This window comes from Leopardus geoffroyi, chromosome C1 (assembly GCF_018350155.1).
Source record: "Leopardus geoffroyi isolate Oge1 chromosome C1, O.geoffroyi_Oge1_pat1.0, whole genome shotgun sequence".
Taxonomy (NCBI): Eukaryota; Metazoa; Chordata; class Mammalia; order Carnivora; family Felidae; genus Leopardus; species Leopardus geoffroyi.
This window is the reverse complement of record NC_059328.1, coordinates 186,555,758-186,573,326: the sequence shown is the minus strand read 5'-3', so window position 1 is coordinate 186,573,326 and position 17,569 is coordinate 186,555,758. Positions and strand designations below refer to the sequence as shown.

At 38.9% G+C, this 17,569-nt stretch overlaps 1 protein-coding gene across 14 annotated transcripts in view; it reads right to left on the bottom strand.

Annotated features, from left to right (window-relative positions):
• The window catches only part of SPATS2L (spermatogenesis associated serine rich 2 like), a 167,482-nt gene that overhangs the window by 73,510 nt on the left and 76,403 nt on the right, over nt 1-17,569 (bottom strand). For all 14 annotated transcript variants that reach the window (XM_045480662.1, XM_045480671.1, XM_045480667.1 and 11 more), the window contains one exon: nt 10,501-10,561. In XM_045480662.1, the coding sequence (XP_045336618.1) occupies nt 10,501-10,539 (39 nt within the window). In that variant the 5' untranslated portion in view covers nt 10,540-10,561. The remainder of the gene's footprint in view (nt 1-10,500; nt 10,562-17,569) is intronic.

Genomic DNA, 17,569 nt, shown 5'->3' with positions numbered 1-17,569 from the left:
CTGAGCCCACTGGAAGCCTGTTTTCAGCCAGCCTGTTACACCCACACCGTGTTAAGACTTGGGTAAATATTCTGTCTAGTTATTTTCTCTGATGAATTCCACATTTGGACTTATTAGTGAGGACACAAAAAAAGGGGGGCAATGTTATTTTTACAGGGAATTTTGGTTTTGAGATTTTAATCAGAATAGAAAAGTAAGGTGCTTTTAATTGATCTTCTGCTTCTAATTTAGAATATTCAGTAAAAATCATTCCTCCCTTTCTTTGGAATTTAAGCTCTCCACTTTGGGGGAAAAAGGTAATTAATGAAGTCTACTTTCCCCATGGATTTTTTTCCCTCTGCTCATTCACAGAACTTTTCAGATAAAGAGTACCACGGAGATATAAGTCACTATTACCAGTTAATCAATACCAGAATGAAAAAGTTAATTACCCATTAGTCAATACCAGAATAGAGGAGTTAAATTAATCTCTAAATTATATCAACTTTGGATATTTCTTCATTGTGGCATGAAGTAAGGAGACTATCTGAACGCCACAGAAACCAGAACACTCACTTTGGGGAAGTGTACTTGTTCACCTACATACTATGTTTTAATTCCAATGGGTTTGACCAAGTCAAAACACACAGGCTGGTTTCAACATCAGTAAAAATTATCATCTGACTGATTAGATTTTGTTTTCCCCATAATTTAATGAGTTTCACTTGCTTTTTCTCTAAAAGCAGTAGAAAGTTAAAACTTGTTTGCACATTCAGCCTTAGTTGAAGAGCTGAAATTACAATCTCAGCCAATAAAAAAGCCAAACGGGAACAAATGTCCACTGATGGATAAGTGGATAAAGAAATGTGGTATGTACTGCAATGGAATAGTAGTAGCCTTAAAAAAGAAGGAAATCGTCTCATATGTGACAACAGGGAAGAATTTTGAGGACACTATGCTGAGGGAAACAAGTCAGACACATGATGAATATGGCATGACTCCACCATATGACGTATCTAAACAGTCAAACTCCTATAGAAGCAGAGAGTAACAACAAGGGTGGCCAGAGTCTGGGGGAAAAGAAAATGAGAAGTTGCTGTCAACAGGTATAAAGTTTCAGTTCGAGGGATGTGCTGTGTGACACTGTGTCTACAGTCAACAATAACACATTGTATGCTTAAAGAGAGTAGATCTCATGTGAAGTGTTCTTACCACAATAAGAGAAAAACTGTTAACTTTAAGTTACATAACTGATCCCCATCATCATTTCAATACATTTTTACTGGTAATTATCTTCAAGGATTGAGAAGCAGAGTTCTGAAGGGTCTATAGACAGTGTGGCATTAGAAATGCCCTACTAGTGAACAACAAATGGAGCATAGGGCTGGTTTAATCAAATTCCTTTATTTTACAAGAAAGCAGGTACAGAGAGGTTATGTCCTACTTTTGAATTGAGGCAGCTAATTTGTATCACAGCTAAGACTGACTCCATGGTCTCTGATCCACGACACAGTCCCCTTTTCCAGTCTTATAAGACACCTATAAGGTGGGAAGGACCATGAATTCACCCAACGTTAGAGTTGGAGAGGGTTTTGGAAATCCTCTACATGAATTCTCTCATTTGGCAGATAAAGAAACTGAAGTCCAGAGAGGTTACACAGTCTACCAAAGGACACACAGTTTTTTCAGTACAATGAACATGTTAGAAATAGACTACATTTTTAATAGAAAATGGGACCCACAAATCATCATTGGTCCAAGAAGTTAAGAACCCCTATACTAGTGGCAGTATGGCTCAGCTTGCTAAGGGAAGGAGGATTCTGGAGTTTGCATTTTAATTTACTAATTAACAATGGTTCTCAAACTTTCTATTAATTCTTTTCAATGAACATATAAATCTCATGCTTTTCTCTTATACGATTGAATTTCAAAATAGGTATTTCAATTTCATTTTTTACTATAAATGTTTGCTATATGCTCAAATATTGTGGTACCATGGAAATCTCTCTCTGCGGGAAGCGGAGCTGAACCCAAGCCACGCTCCCCACAGGATGCTCCCAGCCAGTGACTGTGATGGTACATGGATCATTCCCAAAGGATACAGGACCCTTCCAGCCGACAGCTTTGGCCTCAGGACTCCCCTTCCGCGGAAACATCCTTCAAACCACACTCTAAGCTCAGACTCTTCCTACCCGACTTTCCCTTCATCTCTCTCTTCTTTCAAAGACACCAGACCTGCACACAGTGTGTAGACTCTCTCTGCTTGCTCATGCTTCCTCTCTCTTTTTATAAGCACTCCCTCCCTTCCCCTACCTCTAAGAAATCTCTTGCTCCTCTAATCATCTGGCATCTACCTCTTGGAGGACTCAAACAAACACAAACAGGCTTTTTCTAATTACTCCTGTCTTTCCCCACTGACATTCTAATGCTTGCCCCAAACCAGGGAGACATCGTCCACTCTTTCCTCCCTTCTTCCTCATGGCTGAGGACCTCCATTACAGAATCTTGGCTCAGTTATTTAGCTCTATATTGGTTAACAAATATTTTAGGGGCATAAAGTCTATGATACTGCTATTACAGGAGTCATTGGGTACACAACTAAATTAAAAGTCCATTTGTGTTTATAAGGAGCATGTAATCAAGTTGTAGAGAAATGATGTACAGAGAAAGAGAAGCTTTAATAATAACGCAAGCAGCACACTTTTAAGTGCTGAATCTATCTAATCTCATCTAATCTAATCTAACGTATCTGGATAGATTTTTAGTGCTCAAGGTCAGAAGAGAGAAAACCATTGTAGCCTTGTCATTTTTTAAAAAAATCTGTACCAACTGGATAATTTAATATGAAGGATCATTGTGAGAAACAGCTAGAGTATTGGTGAAGCGCCCATAAATTCCAAGAGATTGCCAACAGAGGTAACTTCTTCCCTGCTGCCCAAAATCTTAATTTTTGGTGTGTTCTTGTATATTTTAGCATTAACCATCTCTGTTTACATATACCTCTCAGCCATAGTGCAAAAGGGGCTCCTTTTCTAGCAAAAGGCTGGAAGCAGGGGGGCAGGAGAAGCCGAACAGAAACACTGTGAATTCCAATCATGTAACCTAGAAAAAGCAATGTGATGCTAATCCTGCAATAGTAAATTTCTTCTTATCCCCTGAAACTGATGCTGACATTTCCATTTATTCATTCAGTTCCTTTAGACTCCCTGTCAAATCTCTTCTAGTTGCCAAGCAACAATAACAGCAGTTCTGTACATAAGCATTAGGCAATAACTATTGTCAATGTTTCTCCTTCCTTTGAAAGGGAAATTTAATGACCCTTTCCTATGAGAAAATGATGACAAGAACCTGTCTGTGGTGAAACTTGGAAGCTGTTTGTGTGGTTTGTGTTTTTGCTGTTCGAATTCAAGGACTGGGCTCAACTGATTTAAACACTCCTACAAAATTATGAAATTAAGATTTGCCTCAAAGCTTGCATGATTTGGTCTTTAGAAACAACTGTGTATCATACACCTGAAACTAATATAATACTGTATGTTAACTACACTGGAATTAAAAAAAAAACAAACACAACAGTGTATCATTAAAACTATTCCACATCCTATGAAATGAGTTCTCTGTTAAATGAAGTTAATATTTCACAGATGCTCTGATCCTGCTAAAATTTCTTTAATCAAATGCTTGGGTTTTTCTGATCATACTCGACTCCAGATAAAGCCTTGAACTATATTTTAGTACTTTGTGAAAACACAGATCAAGATAGTTACAGGGAAAAAAAAGATAAAATGAGACATCTGCCCATCTGTTGAGGACAGACTCTAGGACACACAGTCTACCTCAGTCATCTGTAGAAATGTTGAGATGACCCTTCTCTGTCCCCACAGTGGACTAGAGGCTCTTCTATTCTTCCTTCTTCATTTTAATGACTCTCTATGATTACTGTTTACAACCCAATTTACCTCTATAACTTTACCAGCTCTAAAAGCTATTTACAATAAGTGGTATATCCCAACAAGTATATTCTAGACTAAGCTATTCCCCATTTCCATATCATTCTGTTTTCTAGCCTCACTTATTTTTTGTGAAGCTTAGCAATAGCTATAAAAGTTTGAAAAAGTCAAGTCCAGTTTTATGTTCTTTTTCTCATTTGGGATTTTTATTTATTTAATTTTTTCTAATCTCAATTCTATGTGAGTTTATATTTTGAGTTCCAGACAAAAATGCTAATTAGAGCTCCTCTTCCATTTTTTAAGTTGTAAAATAAACAGATGAGCTCCCCAAGATCTTTTATAGTTTACATGATTCAGAGCTCATAAAGCTCAATTTGTATTTGCTGACTATGTTAAGTGGTATTATTACCATGTCCAATCTACAGATTAGGAAACTGAGGTCCAGAAAAGTTAGGTGACTTGCTCCAGACTGCTCAGTTAGTAACTGGGGGGCTAATAATCTCTGCCTCTGTCTCCAAACTCCACAACCTTACCTCACCCGAGATCACTTCCCAAGCATACATGGTTCCCTAAAGTTGCATAGGGATCACTCTTTGTTGGAATTAGATATCAGTTCATAACTGGACAGTCAGCAAATATTTTGTAACCCCATTTTACAAGCAAGGATCCCCTCTGCTTTCCATCACCAAATTGTACTGCAGAATTGTATTCTATTTAAACTGATTTATAATAATGCATGAAAATATCTGACTAAAAAGTTTGCCTATGTCAGTTCTAATAATTTTTTCTTAGTTGACAATTACATATAAAATTTTATAAGTCAATTTAGCTTGATAATCTAGTGTTTTGTATGAGAAATAATATAATAGTAACAACTGAGCCCTATATCCTTAACTCATCCATGAGTTTCTAGTGTTGAACTTCCTAAAAAATATGTCATTTAGAAAAGAGTTGTAAAAAGTGACTATATCCCAAATAATAAGGTCCCTGATTAGTATAAAGATTTTGTTCTGGGTATCTTTCCTCAACAAAGTGAGATATGGGGATTGTTTTTTTCTTCCTTTGGGTTCTTGGGTTCTTCTTTTTTTTTTTATTTCCTTTTTTTTCTTTTTTTGGTACATCAGGATATGACGAGTTTTACTCACCAAAGGACCTCATTTGTTATGAGGACACCTTCCTAAAGCCACCTGTATTTGACAACCATCTTATGAAGATGCTGCTTTTTTGCAGAACTACAGGTAGTCAGTCAACCTAAGCAACCCTACTTTCTGTTTTTAGAAGCAATTTAAAACTTGCTTTATTTAATAGCAAAGAGAGTACTAAAATAAGATGACAATTCCATTAGCCTATGTTTCAGTTTTCAAGAAGGCCTGAGATTCTGCAAAATATCATGAATGGGAAATGTAGTCTCTAAAGAACTTAACTATTCAAGTAGGCATGTTCATTCATTCATTAGTCATTCATTTGTCTAACTGTATTTGGGGGTCAACTCTGTGTCAAATCCAAGAATATGAAGATAAGAGGGGCCCAATCCCTGCCCCCAAGGAGCACATAGTCTCATGGGGAGAAGACAGAGCTAACCATTGCAATCTGCATAGTGGTTTTGGAGCAGAATGCAGAGAGCCCTGCTGAAGCTAAAAGGAGAAGAGCAAAGAATTCAGGTAGGGCACGAAGAAAGAGAGAGGAGATATTCCTCTGAAAGGGCTCCTGAAATGGAAGTGAATGAGGGCCAGGTGTCTGAGGAGGAGATGGAAACGACTTTTGCTAAGGCCTACAGGCAAGGAACATTGGAGGTCAGGATGGTGGCAGTGAAGGGGGTCTGTGGGGAAATGCCAATAAGTAAGGTGCAAAAGAAGACAGGGTCAGATCTCAGAGGATGTACGTCACACTAAGGAGACTGAACTTTGATGGGAACGCAAGCTGGTGCAGCCACTCTGGAAAACAGTATGGAGGTTCCTCAAAAAACTAAAAAGAGAACTCCCCTATGACCCAACAATTGCTCTACTAGGTATTTATCCAAGGGATACAGGTGTGCTGTCGTGAAGGGACATGTGTACCCCAACGTTTATAGCAGCACTATCAACAATAGCCAAAGTATGGAAAGAGCCCAAATGTCCATCAACGGATGAATGGATAAAGAAGATGTGGTATATATATATATACAATGGAGTATGGCTCGGCAATCAAAAAGAATGAAATCTTGCCATTTGCAACTACGTGGATGGAACTAGAAGGTATTATGCTAAGTAAAATTAGCCAGAGAAGGACAAAAATCATATGACTTCACTCATATGAGGACTTTAAGAGACAAAACACATGAACATAAGGGAAGGGAAACAAAAATAATATAAAAACAAGGAGAGGGACAAAACAGAAGAGACTCATAAATATGGAGAACAAACTGAGGCTTGCTGGAGGGGTTGTGGGAGGGGGGATGGGTTAATGGGTAAGGGGCATTAAGGAAATCTACTCCTGAAATCATTGTTGCACTTTATGCTAACTTGGATGTAAATTAAAAAATAAAATTAAATTAAAAAGAAAAAAGGAGACTGAACTTTAAGTCCAAGGGCATTTCCAACTTAAATTGTTACAGTTATAATCCAATAATAGAAAGATATTTTAAAATAAAACAGCCACAGAGAGTGTCAACTATAAATTTCAGTTGTCTTGGATATTACACCTTAAGCTGTTATTTTCTCCTTTGGACTAAAAGCTGCGTGAGGACAGAAATGATTGCCTCAAAAGTACCTTCTCCTTTTCAATTCATCCAACAGTGGATCCACTAGAGGTAACTGATGAACTCATTTCATCACAAGGTTTTTATTAAGTATTAATTTCCCACAGTGCTCCACTAGGTATTGTATAAAAATACTGCATACACCTGTTCTCAGGTCTCTAAAAGCTTATAATTTAAGACAAAACAGTTGTTATTATTCTTAATTTTCAGAACTAAAATGTCATTGCCCTGTGTGACAGATTGAGAAACAAACTAATCATAAGAAGGCCATAAATGCACTAAAATAAATCAACATAAAATTATAAATGATCACAGAATTTTCAGTTGTTTATTATGATTTATTTTATTGAGTTGAGAGATCTATTAACCTTTTGCTATAGGAAGACGGAAGGTACTAATTGAGTTGGAGGGGCCCTACTCTCATCGTCATGCAGATTAATAACATTTACAACTTAAACATCACCCTCTTTCAAAACAATGCCAATGTTTTGATAAGTTACTGAACTGCAATAGCAAAAACACCATCTACTTTTAATCTTCATGTGCATATGTGACATTGATCATGACAAGTGGATTGGTGTGGCGTCTAAGCCAATGCAGGGAGCATTCACACAGAACCTCTGTGGTTGGGGCGCTGACAGATAGGCCTCCTTCCCTTACTGGCTGGATGTCACCTCTGTTTTGAATAAGACACTTTTTCCAGCTGAGCCTACAGTATCGCTCTATCCAACTAGCCATGTTTTGCAAAGAATCAATTACCATGACTCTGATTCTTTAAAGTGCTTTTCCTTCCCATAACCCAACTTTAGAAGCTGTTCAATCCATCCATCAACAGGCATTCAGAAGAGGGCTAACCTTTGGTCGGTACTCTGGTGCCAGACCCAACTTCTCAAACAGGGAAACACATAGTCTCACCCAAGATTAAGACTATGAGTCAGTAAGAATGTGAAGCCATGATATAAAAGGGGCACATCGTTCTGCTATTGTTTGTTCAATACTCAATAAGTAAAAACAATTTCGTATTAAAATAATATATGCAATATATTACAGAATACAATGGCTAAAAATTTGTGTTGATATCTAAGGTAACCCATGAGACTCCAAACAAATTATGTATTGTGAAAAATGGTTTTGACCATGTCCTCGGAGACCTGGGGTCACAAGTTTGTTCTCCTGCCCTGAGGGTATTTTGGTGGAAAACTGTGGGAAGCAGTAATGTAGTGGAAAGAGGACAGGCTTTAGAACCAGACACAGCACAGTCTGAACCCCTGCTCCTCCACATTTCCTGAGAGTCTGACTTCGACCAGGTCACGTCACCTTAAGCCCCCTTGTCCTCAGAATGTTATTTAATATGAAGATCTGTAAAATACGTAGCACAGTAGTGGACAGAGCTAGGGTGAGCTCTAAAAAATACCACATAAGTCACGCTCCTGCTTAAAAGCTTTCAGCAGTTACTTTTGTCCTTTGAATAAAGCCCTACATGGCTCTCTCTCAGGTTCTAAACCTTTTGGGGCACAAATTCCCTTTGGCGGTCTGCTGAAACCTATGGGGTCTTAGAACGTTTTAAATAAAATACATATAAGTATAAAGGCAACCACCATTCATATTGAAATAAAGTTAAAATTTAAAAAACGTATGCTACAGTAATATATGTGCTACTCTATTAACAACAAATCGCACAATGTGGCGGCCGGTTCAATAGCTATCGTAATTTTGAAGTAGTGAGGAACAAACATCTCAGGGTTGTCTGCAGCAAGTGTAACTTGATATGAAGAGATCTGCGGTTTCTAGTTGTGAAAGTCACAGATACTCCTGCTGCAACTGTGGGTTTTCTCCTTTCCCTGCATTCATAATCAAAGGAGATGCTAAATTTCATTTAGATGTGAGTGAAGATGAAAATGTGTTTTTTCTCATGCAAGTTTGTGGAGCCCTGGATTCCACCCGTGGATCTTACGGAGGTCCAGGAACACAGATGAAGAGCCAATATCCCACCAACACTGGTTCCTGCTGTGCTCACTTATCTCATCTCCCCTTCCCATCCCTTTGCCCATTACTTTCTGGCAACAGGGAGCACTTGATCTTCAAACACATTCCATTGAGCCCACCTCAGGGCTTTTGCCTTTCTCTCTGGAATCTGCCCTCAGGTCTCTGCATGGTGCTTCTTTCTTGTTGTCTTCATCTCAGCTCAAGAATCACCTCCTCTGAGGGGCGCCTGGGTGGCGCAGTCGGTTAAGCGTCCGACTTCAGCCAGGTCACGATCTCGCGGTCCGTGAGTTCGAGCCCCGCGTCGGGCTCTGGGCTGATGGCTCAGAGCCTGGAGCCTATTTCCGATTCTGTGTCTCTCTATCTCTCTGCCCCTCCCCCGTTCATGCTCTGTCTCTCTCTGTCCCAAAAATAAATAAAGGTTGAAGAAAAAAAAAAAAAAAAAAAAAAAAAAAAGAATCACCTCCTCTGAGAAGGCGGCCTTGACCAACCCCATCTAAAGTACCCCCTCCCACAGCCACCCTCATCGTTACACTATCTGAAATTATATGTTCTCTATTGACTCTCTGTTTCTCTGTCCTAAAGAGCAAGCTCCATGGGAGCAGGAACCTCCTCTACATCTCAGCGCCATCATCCCAGCATCCAGAACAGTGGCACAAAGTTGCAGTCCAACACGTCTTTGCCAAATGAAAGAAAAAACGTGGAGACTCCATTAGTGCTACTTCTCTCATCCTTCACACTATGTTTTAGGTACTGTGAGGATACAAGGAGATAAAAGACAAACTCTGGCCTTCAAGTAGTTTATGGTCTAGTGGAGGTGGGAGGTAGCCCTGTGGAAGGTGGAGAGGACTTCTCACTCTGCAGTACAACCATGGACATATCTCTTCTAGGGCCTCAGTCTCTACAGTGCCAGATAAATGGCTTGGACAAATTTATCTCCGTGGTCTCATACCATGGTCTCATATGGTTCATGATCATGAGGAGCTAACAGTGCAAGGTAGCATATATAGGAAGTGAGGGGTTTTGACCCTAAGGGGAGGAAACTTCACAGAGGTGGACAAGACTTGGAAGGGCTTTGAAGTGTAATCAGCCTCCAACAAATAACGAGAAGGGGGATTTTCAGAGTCATGAACTTCCAGCTGAAAGAAACTTTATAGGTTATCCAGCAGGACCACTAGGTAATGCTATGGACATCTCTGTATGAGGCCATTTCTGGAGATGTAACATAATACCCCAGCCCTCAGATGTAACCCAGAATGTGGCTGAGAGTATGAGCTGTAGAATGGCACTACCCGGGTTCAAATCCCAGCTTTGTAGCTTACTAGCTATGTAAATTGAGGCTAATTGCTTAACTTTTCTGTGTCTCAGTTCTCCCCTCTGTTAATAACAACAGTATTAACTTCACGGGGTTATGGTCAAAATTAAATGAGAAAATGGATGTAATATGCGTTAACACACATTTAGTAAATGTTCCTTATGATTCTTTCTGTTGAATGTTTTTTTAAAAATATTTTTTAAATTTAGTTTTGAGAGACAGAGCGAATGGGGGAGGGGCAGGGAGATGGAGACACAGAATCTGAAGCAGGTTCCAGGCTCTGAGCTGTCAGCACGTAGCCCAATGTGGGCCTCGAACTCACGAACTGTGAGATCATGACCTGAGCCGAAGTCAGATGCTCAACGGACTGAGCCATCCAGGTGCCCCTGCTGAATGGTTTGCTAGCATGTCAAACTTACTATGTATCCCCCAAAACCACTTTTCTCTTCTTCCACTGCAATTGAATTTTTACTAGCTGGAGACTACATTATCCAGTTTGTGAAGTTTCTATAAGCCAATACAGAAATATATCGTACCTTTTCCTTGACATTCACATGAGTATTGAGTTCAGCCATCTTGCTTCTAGTGGAATAAGCCCTGTAAAGAAGGAAGAAAAGATTAAGTCTAAAGTTTTAAAATTGATTTCTCAATGTGTTATTTTAATGCTCTCTCCCATGCTGAAATGCTCTTGTTCAGCCATAATCATAAATACCATTTTAGAATGTAAAAATGCTTTCAAGCTAAGCATTTGTCTTAGATATGTTCTAAAAGCATATTATAACTCTAGAAGACAATGTAAAATCTTTTATTCATACTATATTGACACGAAAAATGACAAAGATAGATGGGTGTGTACCCAAACTGTGTTTTTTTATTAAGTAAAAGAAAGGTAGTCAAAAATAGTGAGAGGAGGAAAAGCATACCTATTTTAACTAAGCATTGTCATCCCAATCCTTGCTGTCCCAAAGCTTTTATTAGCCGCTAGTTAATTTAACAAACATTTATTGAGTCTTTCCTGCATATACATAACTATACCAAAGCACTTGAGGAAGAAACAGGAGAAATGATTCCAGATTTAAACATAAACACTGTACATAACAGTTTTTAAACTGGCTTTTTCACTTATCAATATATGAACAGCCTTCCAGATCAATGCATATATAACCCTTCACCATAATTTTAATGACCACAAATTCATGATCTCTATCAAATGGAGTCTTAAAATTGCCCATAATCTTTGTTTCCCTAAATTCTTTAGGCTTTCTACTGCTGGTGTCTAATCTTTTTTGTTAAGTGACCCACTCAGAGAAGATCTATATTCTTAATAAGAAGCAGTGGTGTTTTCTTTCTTCTCATCTGGTCTAAACCTTTCATGATTATTACGGAAGACAGATCTTAAGTCTTTAATAGTTTCAATCTCTTTTTGAAATAGAACATGAATGACTTAAATGGCCAAACAGATTGGTTCAAAAATTAGCAGCAGGACAGGCCAAGGTATCGATATACTTCCTCTTTGCATGTTTTACACTTTTTGTCAATCAAAAACCCCTGAAACTCTTTCTTATATTCTTTTTGACTTATGTTACAATGAGTGCATCTAGAGTTGATACATTTCAGGGATAACTTCCAAAAATTCTCTGATTTCTCCTCATCATTTTCTTTTAAACCTAGGTCTTAAATAAAACATAAATTCAGATCTATTACATTTTGTTGATTCAGGATGAAAGCTTAGCAATATGTAAACTTTATTACCCTTCAAATAGGAATCCACATATATTATTATGCATTATCAGACATTATAAACAATAGGATTTCATTCTTGTAAGTTTCCAAATGCTAATGCCACTAACACATGCATTTGGGCACACTAACAGGCTAGACCCTGCGTACTCAATCCCCAGTAAGACAGCTCCTTCCCAAATGCTCTGCAAAGAGTGTCTGTCCCATTGAATACTCCCAGTTAAATAACTGTCCCAAATGGTAAATTCTTTTTTTAATATTTATTTATTTATTTTGAGAGAGAGAGAGGCAGAGAGAAAGAGAGAGAGAGAACCCTAAGCAGGCTCTGTGCTGTCAGCACAGAGTCCAATGCAGGGCTCAAACTCAGAAACCATGAGATCATACATGACCTGAGCCGAAATCATGACTTGGATGCTCAACCGACTGAGACACCCAGGTGTCCTGCCCCCACCCCCCACCCTGCAAATGGTAAATTCTGTATTCTCTGACTTGGCATATGGGAGAAAGCGAATAGCTGGCAAACAATACCTGAATTTCATTCTCATTTATTCCTGCTCCTAAGAGTTGCTAGGAAAAGAGAATGGGATTATTTTCTGATGATCTATAACAGTGAAGACAGATGGCATATGAGGTACAAGGACAAATAATCAGGAGTTTTTGTTGATAAGCCATAGATGAAAGTGGAACCTTTGATCAGTCATCACAACACCTGCAAAATGGTCTACAATCATATTTGAAAACATCTGGATGGTTGATTTTCTCATTCAAATGGGAGTTTAGGCATGTAAACATGAACAGTACATATATGGATTTTTCTGCATGGGACATTGTATGCCTGCCTGTATGTGTATGTAAGAGAGAGAGACATTGTAAGAGGGAACAAGGATGGGGGAGGGAGGGGAATATATAGGTTATACCTATGGAACTATGAAGGATCAAAGGTGACAGCTGGATTTGGTACTATTTGTTAGGATAGATCTGTGAGCCACAATTCCTTTCATTAGACTAGACTAGCTAAATCTTCTGGACACATCTAATCTTGCCATTATAGATGTGTGAAATCTGACAGAAAAAAGTGTTGTGTTTTTGTTTTGCTTTGATGTCTAGGATTTGGGTGTGAAGCATTTTCTAAAGCTGGAGTGTTATAATCCACAGAGAATCAGGGAAGAATTTCATTGAGGACAGAAAATTTCTGAGATCTGAGGCAGTGGCAAAACTGAATGGTGATCTGTATTTGTAGATGAAATACACACACACACACACACACACACACACACACACACACACACACACATATTTCTTTGGCAATTCCCTTTCTCTTTGACCTCAAAGTCTAACTCAAGAAGACTGTTCTTTGGTAGTGGTGCCAGTAAGATTAATTACATTTTTGTGTGCGTGTGTATGGAAGGAAAAGCTGGCTCCGAGGGTGGAATGGGGCTATTACAGGTTTCTCAGACGGAAAGAGAAGATAATTACAGGGACCGTTCTTTGCTCATTGTACTCCCTTAATTTTTTTCACCTGTGTGGACTGCTGCCTCTATGCTCTCCCTTCCAGGTGGATTGCAATGCTCTCTCTACATCAAGGCTTTCTGCTGGCTGGTGTATAACAGAGAGATTGGGGAATCAGCTACAGTTCCGGTTATGGAAACTAGATGGAGGATTTTAATCTAAATAAAACTTAAAGAATTAAGAGTTTAAATGGCTAGACAGTCAAACAGTTCTATTGATAAGGACAAACATTAGGGCAAGGTTGATTATCAGTGTGCTGAAGGTCCTTGTTAAATGTCCACACCCTCGGTTTGGCACTACCTCTGGATTATTGTGAAGCACACCTCACACTGGCATGGCATCATATGCCCATTACCCTTCCAGAGCCGACTCCCTCTCCGCTCTGAAAATGATGCTATGCTGTGCCCCTATTCTGTTGGGATTCTGTGTTTTGCTACGAACTCTTTCTGGACAGTCAGATCAATTTGATCCGAATCTTAATTGTTTCACTTAGATAGTTAAGATCTTTTCCTCCACTACACATATTGTCATCTCCTCCAAAGTAACAAAATAAGCCCAGAGACTGACAACTTGAAATCCCAGCCCTTATAGTTGCAGACCCCTGAGTTAATCTGAGAATCCTTTAATGCTGTGAGTGATCCTTTAATGGTGTTTGGGACCAACACACCTCACATCACACATGGTGACACACTTGGTAGCTTATCACTACTGGACACAACTGATGACCATATCCTAACTTACTTTGATCAAAAGAGCTTTTAAATCCTGGTTTCTAATTCCTACTATCACTTAAGAGTGTTCTCAGAACTGACTAGTTACTAAAGCCTAATCATTCAAATCCGTAAATACATGTTCCATACATATCAATCAATATAAAATTAAAATAACCAGAAATTCTTGATATTGATGTAACATTTCAATAGCTTAGATGTTGCTTGAAATTTTTTTCCTTAAAGTTGTACTTTAGCTTTTAGTAATAACATTACAAACATACATAGATACCATCTAAGTTTTATATACATCCCAGAGAAATATGTAACAAATAGTTATATATTATACATTATATTAGTTATATATTACATATACAAATAGTACCATATATATATATATATATATATATATATTCCAAAGTCAAAACTTATTAGGAAAAGATATCAACCCCAAAGAAAAGAATTTCACAATTTATCACCAATATATCATCTATATACTTCTCCAGTGTAAAATTAATAACCCACAAATATGGTTACCAATCACTTCATGTGCAAAGTTATATCAAACTGTACTACTCATTATGCAAGATCTTACTTAATATACATTAATGACAGTCAGAAAAATCTATTAGTTTATAACAAAGATAAATATTCTTTATGAAAAATAAACCTGAATAGCAAATATGTTTCAGCATTTCTAATTAATACAATTCAGTGAAATTTAATATATGTGACAATCTAATCAACTACCAAACTCTGAGTTTAAAAAATGTATGTATTTATAATGCTCAAACAATCATATTCAACATAAAAAGTGAAAACAAGTTATTGAAATGCCAAATTGCTTTCTGACTCTGTTTCCCTCATGTTTTACTGGGTAGACAGTAATAAAGTTTCACTTTTGTTTCTCTAAAACCTATTACTGCTCTTAGAGTCACTTTCTTTTTCCCAGGTATTACATCACTTTTCTTGAATTGGATTCAGGGAACCAGAGGTGATACGTAAGAAAAATTTTTAAATAGCGATTTTAACAATTTTTTTCAAGATCATTTATGCAAAGTTCTCCCATGATCTATAAAAGTATAAAGGTCACAATGCATAATTAGAGCTGTTCACAGAGTATTTCATAAATCATCATAATATAGCTGAAGGGGATAGGTTAAGTGTCAGACATCCTGACAATAAGGTGCAGAGTAGGTAAATGAGCAAGTTGATAGAAGATGGGGATCAGCTGGCTTTCTGGCTGATCATGAGAATCACCTGGAGAGCTTTTAGAAACAGAGATTCCTGGGCCCCAATGCCAAGTGGTATGGGGGGTTTGAGGCCTGAAAAAAGCAACCCCCCCAGGTCATTTTCATGCAAAGCCAGATTTGACTGTGGCTAGACTGCACTGGAATGTGCTGGGGCTATAAAATATATCCCAGATTTCAAAGACTTACTACAAAAAAGTAATGTAAACTGTCTCAATACTTTTTATACCTATTATGTGTTGAAACGATAATATTGGACATACTGGATTACATCAAATGCAACATAAAAATTAATTTTACCCATTTCTTTTTACCATTTTTAAAAATTTTTTAAAAATATTTTTTAAGTTTTATTTATTTTTTTTTGAGAGAGAGTGAGTGGGGGAGGGGCAGAGAGAGAGGGAGAGAGAGAGAGAATCCCAAGCAGGCTCTGCGCTGTCAGCACCGAGCCCAATGTAGGGCTCGAACTCACACACTGTGAGATCATGACCTGAGCCGAAACTAAGAGTTGGATTCTTAACCGACTGAGCCACCCAGATGCCCCTCTTTATACCTTTTTAAAGGTGACTACTGGAGAATTGTAAATGGCCTATTCGGCTTACATTATATCCCTACTGGAAAGTGCAGTCCTGGAGCAGCTGTGCTGAAAGTTTGATTCCCAGAAGAGCAGTATCAGCGGCACCTAGGAACTTGGTAGAAATGCAAATTCTCTGTCTCTCGCTATAGACAGAATGAATCAGAAGCTCTGGGGCAGGTGCACAGCAATCAGCATTTAGCCCTCCCCATCCCCGCCCCTACCCCCCCCCCCACACCCCACCCCCCACTCCCCACCCCCCACCCCCCATGCCCCATCCCCACAGCAGGGCATTCAGATGCACACAAACTAAGCTCTGAGAGCCACTACTCCAGAGTCTCCATCCTGGGAATATTAAGAAAGGGCCTCTTCCTTGATCTCAATCACTACACACAACAAACAGATTCTTATAGAAGCCTAGAGAGATAAATGCGGGCCCAGTTTCCCACAAATTATATTAAAGAATGATCTTTCCACCAACATACTATTAATAATAATTAACACACTTATGGGGTAGTTATACTGCGGGGCACGCTAAGTACTCAACACATTTTTTTCAGTTAATGCTCCCCCTATAAAGTAAAAATGATGATTATCCCCCATTTCACACATGTGAAAGCTGAGGCATAGGAATTCAGTAATTAAGCCAGAGTGGCAGGGCCAGGATTCAAACCCAGGCACTGACTCTGGAGTCCACTTAGAGCACCTCAAAGTCATCATAAACAAGTTATGGGGCTCAGTGTATATGAATTGCAGCAAGAATTCTGCAAGGAGAATGGAACCCATCCCAGGCTTTGCTTCTCAGGCCAGGCAGGCATGTGATATATGCCTTGTTATCTATGCAGGGCATACAAACTGCAGAGCAAAACTGCTAAACTCACACAGGAATGGACAGGAATATACTTGTTATAAAGAGATGGCTGTTTTCCTGCGGCTTCCTACCTCAGACAAGAGTGTAGAAAGCTGCATTTAGCGGGCCCTGAGCCAACAAAGTGTTTCCTTGGCTCTCCAATGCTGCCCAGGGGCTCCATGACATTCCAGGGCCTAATGTTTTAACTGCTTCTTCTTTCTAAATTAAAGTAGTTACAGTGTCTATGTATGTGACTTCGGTACAGCCTAGACAGTGTTGTGATCATGTGGGTAGCTCCTCAGACTTTTTCTCCTGGCTGCCTCAGAGAGAAGAATCAGGACTGATCTTGTGAGCTGGAAGTCAATCCCTTGATGTGATTGGCAGAAGCAGCAAAAAGCTTCTCAGTCAAAACAGAGTGTCCAACGGTCTCCCAGAGTGCCAGTTCCTAACCTGTATAAACTTAACAGACATCTGCATTTTTACTCGGTTTATTACAGCACGCTATATTACCTCTGGAAGAAGGTGCACTGTAACAGATTAGCTTATTTTACTGCACTGCCGTCAACTGGCCCTCAGCAGAGAGCAGTGCTCTGAGAGAATGAGAAACAGGTCAGGGAAGTTTTCAATAGGTCTGTCTATATGGGGCACCACATCCTTATGGACATCTGAAAAAAGGTTCTAGATCATCACAGTATATAGCATGAGGGCCTCAGGTCTCCAGCTGTAGAACAAGAGGCTGGAGTTATAATGGAAGTGAAATAATTTTACCTATGCCCTTCTGAGTTCTTACCTGAGACCCCTCTATAATAAAAGGCAGATTAACAAGGGAAAAACACACAGAAGTTTATTAACATGTGCACTCACGTATAGAAGGGAGGTACGCAGGGGAAAGTGAGGCGCTCTCACCGTGGCTTAGAATTCAGAATTAAATACCATGTTAACAGGGAAAGGGGGGGGGATAGGCCTCTCAGA